The sequence below is a fragment of the Thamnophis elegans genome, chromosome Z (genome assembly GCF_009769535.1).
Source record: "Thamnophis elegans isolate rThaEle1 chromosome Z, rThaEle1.pri, whole genome shotgun sequence".
In the NCBI taxonomy this organism is placed as follows: Eukaryota; Metazoa; Chordata; class Lepidosauria; order Squamata; family Colubridae; genus Thamnophis; species Thamnophis elegans.
The window spans coordinates 89,480,719-89,486,220 of NC_045558.1; the positions used below are offsets into that span (position 1 = coordinate 89,480,719).

The following is a 5,502-nucleotide window of genomic DNA, read 5'->3' on the forward strand; positions in this document are numbered from 1 at the left end:
AGCCTTTTCTCATAAGGCTTTTTCCCATTTTCTTATATTTGGGACTATGAGCAATAGCAATAGCAATAGCAATAGCAGTAGACTTATATACCGCTTCATAGGCCTTTCAGGCCTCTCTAAGCGGTTTACAGAGAGTCAGCATATTGCCCCCAACAATCTGGGTCCTCATTTTACCCACCTCGGAAGGATGGAAGGCTGAGTCAACCCTGAGCCGGTGAGATTTGAACCGCTGAACTGCTGATCTAGCAGTAGCCTGCAGTGCTGCATTTAACCACTGCGCCACCTTGGCTCTGAGCAACAACATCCTCAAATGGATCTAGTAATACCATTTAGTTTCTCATGGTAAATAGTTTGAGATCCAGTCTGTGAGTAGCTGTGTATATCATATAACTTAATATCCTAAATCAGAGAAGGACTTTCACCTTAGCCTAATATAACACTTTCCCAATATAAGCACTTTTGGTTGGAAGATTTAAAAAGATACTATATGTATTACAGGTGTGTCCTTATGATCCAGGACGGGTTGAAACTATATTCTCCTATATTGTCAGCTTTTATACAGAATCTCAAAATGCTCTAATTACTCCATCCCTGACCAGCAGAACAGGATTCATCAGTATAACCATTTCTCCATTTTGACATCAATCCTAAAACACATGAGGTTGTCAGGATTTGTATGGCAGCATGCAAAAGTAAACAAGTTTTTATTCTGCTAGTTATTGCCAACTATGGAGAACAATGCTCATCTCCATTTCAAGATTCATTGAGCCTATGCTGTCTGAAGTTTCTGCAGTCATGTGACCAGCATAACATCATGAAGCCCTGTTACCATCCCAGTGAAGTTCATTTGGGGTAGCGTGATGGCTCAAGTCCTTTAAGACCTGAGTGTCCCACAATGGGGTAAGCTCACATTCTCACCCTAACTCCTGCTAACCAAGCAGTTTGAAAGCATGCAACTGTGAGTAGATAAGTAGGGATGCAAAATTAGGCAGAAAGCAATTAAGACTATTGAACCTGTCTAAATATAAATAAATGGCCCAGGTTCAGCATTAAGCATGGACATATTAACTTATTCTTTTATGCTTTAGTGAAAATAGTACATGTTATGTCAGCTATTGTACTACTATGTATTCCCTTCAGGTTTGCAGGGGTCTGAAAGAGAATGTTGCCTTTTAGATAACTTATTGTTTAATCTACCAATATTCATTTTTAGATTTGTATTGCTATATCAATGTTTATACTACCCAGATTGCTAAATTTAACCTTTTTTTCTTTTGCCATACATGTGTAGTCTGAACAAGCATCTTATCATTTTTTAAAATTAAGATTGTCTTTTAGCCAAAATTCTTTGCTTGTTTCTACCTTTCCTAATTAACCTGATATTGTCAATTTATTTTTGATATTTCAATACTAATCCCCTTGTACTGGTGAATGATCACAATAATGTTTCATTTTAATAAGGAGGGAGAATAACTGTTTCAAGAGATTTTGTTCTGTAGAAATAGTCAATGTGTTTAGTCAGGAATCAGACATTTTAATTATTTTGCTGTATGTGTTTCAGAAGTTTTATTCTTTCTTATTCTGATTTCTCTGTGTAAGAGAATATATACATATATCATGTCACTATAAATTGAAGTTTTTTTCTTTATTATTTTTTTAGAAGCTCATAACATATATGAGGTTTTTTTGGGGGGGTTGGTGAGTTTCGTTTCTATTCCAAGGGGGCAGGAGGGTGAAAAAAATCTGTTTCTGAAGGTTGAATCACACTTCTGTAAGCCAACTTTGCAAGAAGATGGAAAGGATAGAGGGAAAAAGAGAAATCCCACCTTCAACTATAAATGGGCTCAACGTTCAAGGTATTTCTCTTGCTACAGATGCCAAAGCCATACAATAAAATGTATTCATGTGAATATTTGTGAGGAAAGAGAAAGAAAAGATATTGGACTGCTATCCTGCTTATCAATGAATTCTTTGAGCACAGGATAGGAAACTAAGGGAGGTGTCATCAACAGTTTAAAGTATTACATTTTTAAAAGACAAAACTAAAATGATATTTCATCATTAAAATAATTTAATTAATTTCACATTGGTTGTACAAAAATATTTTAACAGTATTCAGTAATTGTTCAATAAATATATAAATAAGTCTTAAATGATCATCTTATGGATGTGAAAGTTCCAGATACCTCTTCTGGGTAAAAAGCTTTTCACAGAAAAATTCACTATAAACACTCTTTGAAATATCTGGTTCCCTCAACATAAACATTATAATTTTAAAATGCTCAGATATAAATATCTTCTAGAATAATAAATAATACTTCACATATGCTTATATTAATAAACAATAAGGTAGAAACACTCTGAGAATAATGCACATTCGCGAATATAGTAAGTTTCAATGCTCAACACAAGATATATGATTCTTGCCCCTTGGCCTCCCAACAATCCTGTCAGGTGACTAGATGAAGGCATTTCAGGAGTTTCATGGCCAAACTGGGCTTTCAACCTGGACCTTTTTAGATTGGCACTCTAACCTGATTCTCACAATAGACAGCCCAAGGCTGGCTTTGACTCTCATCAAATACCTATGCAAATCTATAGGTTGCTCTGTGCCCAAGGGTAACAGAAACTATTACCAATTTGTTTTACTCTCACGGCAATCTTATGCAACCACCATGAGACTTCCATTTTAACTGCATTTAGTAATGTCTTTTGTTTTCCAAATCTTTATTCCCCATCTTATCTTTGCATTAGGACATTTCCTTTATGCATGTGATAGATGCATTTCTAATGATTTTCTCTCAATAAATTTATGCAATAAATAATTTTTCAAAGTTGTTAATATAAAAGACTCTTCTTAAAATGTAGGTTTGTTGGAAATGGCTCAGCTTCTTTTAAGGATGCCAACAGTGAGATAATTTGAAGCTTTTCTTATGATTGTGTCTCCGCATTATTCTTAGCCCTGGAGTGAGGAAAAAAGAAGGGGGAAAATGAAGAGTTGTTTACAACATATAGGTACACCTATAAAACAAATTTCCAGAAGAAAATACTGATATGCAGTCATGCTAGTCTCTGCTGGGGTATGTCCAGTTCCAGAATCTTTCCTTTATTTGTCTAACAGTGAAGCTCATTTCTGGCCAGTCCAATGAACTAAGGAGAAATTGCCTGACTTGAGATCAATCAGTGGAACAACTTGCCTCCAGGCATTGTGTGTGCCCCATCACTGGAGGGTTTTAAGAAAAGATTGAACAGCCATTTGTCCAGAATGGTATAGGTTCTCCTGCCTTGAGGAGGAGATTGGATTAGAAGACCTCTAAGGTCATTCAAATCTTATGATCTATGTTCTATGTTCTAAACACTATCTTTGATAAGACTTATTTTGAATAAACACATTCAGAAAAAATTGTACTGTAAGTTTTTTTAAAATTAGAAGAAAATAAGGGCTTACTTTTCCAGAAGATTTGTGATGACTCTTTTCACCCAGAGTGCAGTGGGGTCCAAGCACACTTGTCTGCCATCCTTAAGAGTTGCACTGCAACAAATGAAAATCATGATAATCAAGCACTGAGTTTGCAGAAGGTTACTGTCTTTCAATTTGTCTGTTTATTGGTTTAATCTACAAGACTTCTATGATTTTCCAATCATACAAATCACACCAACCATTTGGTTTTAATAAAAAAATCAGAAGATCTGTGCACAAGGTTTTCATGGGGCAGTTGAGCAGCAATGCTTCATGGTAAATTGTGTCTTAAAACCAAAGGCAAATATGAAGTAGCAAAAGTATACTTACATGACCTGAATGCTACTACAATGTGGCCCACTTTTGATCAAGTTGACACTTGCAATGTGTCCACGGAGGCTGGGATTAGAATAGGTTTCTATACATTGACACCGAAGTTCAAGACCTACCCGGGACAAAGAAGCTCCTATAAAAAAAATAGAAGTATAAAAAATAAGCTCACTTGATCATATATTTTAAACCTCTTTTCCAAAGGCTTGTTGTAATATGCTTTTCTTTAACCTGATTCAGTCCCATTTATGAAAATCATTTCAATTATCCCTAAACTCATTAAGTTAATTATTCCTATCAGTGCTCTCTTATTTATTATCTCTCAAATCTTATCTGCAAAAAAAAGGAAGTAATAACATTTTGACTTGCAGATTATAGTAAAAAATATTTGCATTGCAATTGCATTGCTAGTTGAGACAATAGATCTATCTCTAATCAAACCTTTTGCTTTCTTTGTAACAACCATCCAGATCATTAAAAAGTTGTGGTAAATGCAACTATTCCCCATTAATATTTCCTAGGATCTAGTGCTCAAATGTAGGTTACTCTAGGATCTAGACGTGTCATTTATTAATAACAACTTCTGAAAGATTTGTCCTTTTAAATAAATTTATGCATAAACTGCATTTAGTATGTTTTACTTAAAAAGAGAAGAAAAAGTACAAAAGTATATTTTCCTTTGGAAGTCAAAAGACTTCTGAAAGTCTGTTTAGCATTTAATTATGAAATAACAACTTCTTACTGAAAATGATTTTTCCCTTACAAGCAATTATTCTTCTCCTAACAACAGTAAGCTTACCTTCCCCAGAAAATAGTTTAGCCTGTCATACAAATCATACAAACTCTGCCTACCTTCTGTCAGTGTTGCAGAGACCAAGAGAAGAGCCAAAAATGCAGTCGCAGCCTTGAAGTCCATGACAAGAGAGGGAATTGTTTTCTTGGCTGCGATTCTGGAGAGCAGAAGACTGTTTGCTCAAGAAAGCCTGTGTTTGACTGAGCTTCACCACTTCTCTGGCTTATATACTAACAGACCTTGTCAGAGGAAATTCCCAGGACATGTAAGGCACTATCTTAAAATGAGTCATTAGGAGATCTGGAAGCAACAGTTTCCGACTTAAATGATGACAGCCAATACTGATTTATTTACTTCTACAGATGTGTATTGACACAACTTTTAATTTTGATTTTTTTTTTGCTTTTCAAAATCAATATGTTTTCATTTTCTAAGTTCATTGCCTGAAGAATAATGCATCTTTCTGACCACATGGAAAGCCTGTATCACAAGGTTTGTTATCTACAAGAATCAGTTGAGACTTCTGTATCCATGTTTGAAATATAAATTGTTTGGTTCTGGGTTTTTGCATAGTTTTAAAAATTTTAATTCCTTGTTCATATAACTTTTTATGATCTGTAAGCAGCCCAGAGACACCTTTTCAGGGAGATGGGAGCATATTACTTTAATAAATGATAAGAATTTAAACTGCTGAATGGAAGAATATATTTCTCCACTACACATACAAACTATTAACCTACACACTCTTTTAGTACTGCATTTTCTAAGTATCAAATGAGATAATGTCATTTAATGCAGGTCATTGAGACATTAATCTCTTAAACTTTATTTCAAAATATAAAACAATCCCTTTAACCCAGACTTCCATATTCTATACATATACATACATACACACACACGCACACAAAGTCTGGGTTAA

At 34.8% G+C, this 5,502-nt stretch overlaps 1 protein-coding gene across 1 annotated transcript; it reads right to left on the bottom strand.

Moving 5' to 3' along the window:
- Positions 1–2,119: 2,119 nt before the first annotated feature.
- LOC116522711 (interleukin-8-like) lies at positions 2,120–4,759 on the bottom strand. The gene is made up of 4 exons (XM_032237733.1): positions 4,643–4,759; positions 3,791–3,926; positions 3,449–3,532; positions 2,120–2,962 (listed from the first exon to the last, which is right to left on the bottom strand). The coding sequence occupies exons 1-4, from the start codon at positions 4,704–4,706 to the stop codon at positions 2,932–2,934; spliced, it is 315 nt and encodes a 104-aa protein (XP_032093624.1). The 5' UTR covers positions 4,707–4,759; the 3' UTR covers positions 2,120–2,931.
- Positions 4,760–5,502: the final 743 nt, after the last annotated feature.

Coding starts and splice junctions, on each gene's coding strand:
- LOC116522711 (XM_032237733.1), bottom strand. CDS start 4,706: ATGGACTTCAAGGCTGCGACTGCATTTTTGGCTCTTCTCTTGGTCTCT. Junction 3,533..3,790: donor TGTAGTAGCATTCAGGTCAT/GTAAGTATACTT, acceptor CATTTGTTGCAG/TGCAACTCTTAAGGATGGCA. Junction 2,963..3,448: donor ATCACAAATCTTCTGGAAAA/GTAAGCCCTTAT, acceptor TCCTCACTCCAG/GGCTAAGAATAATGCGGAGA.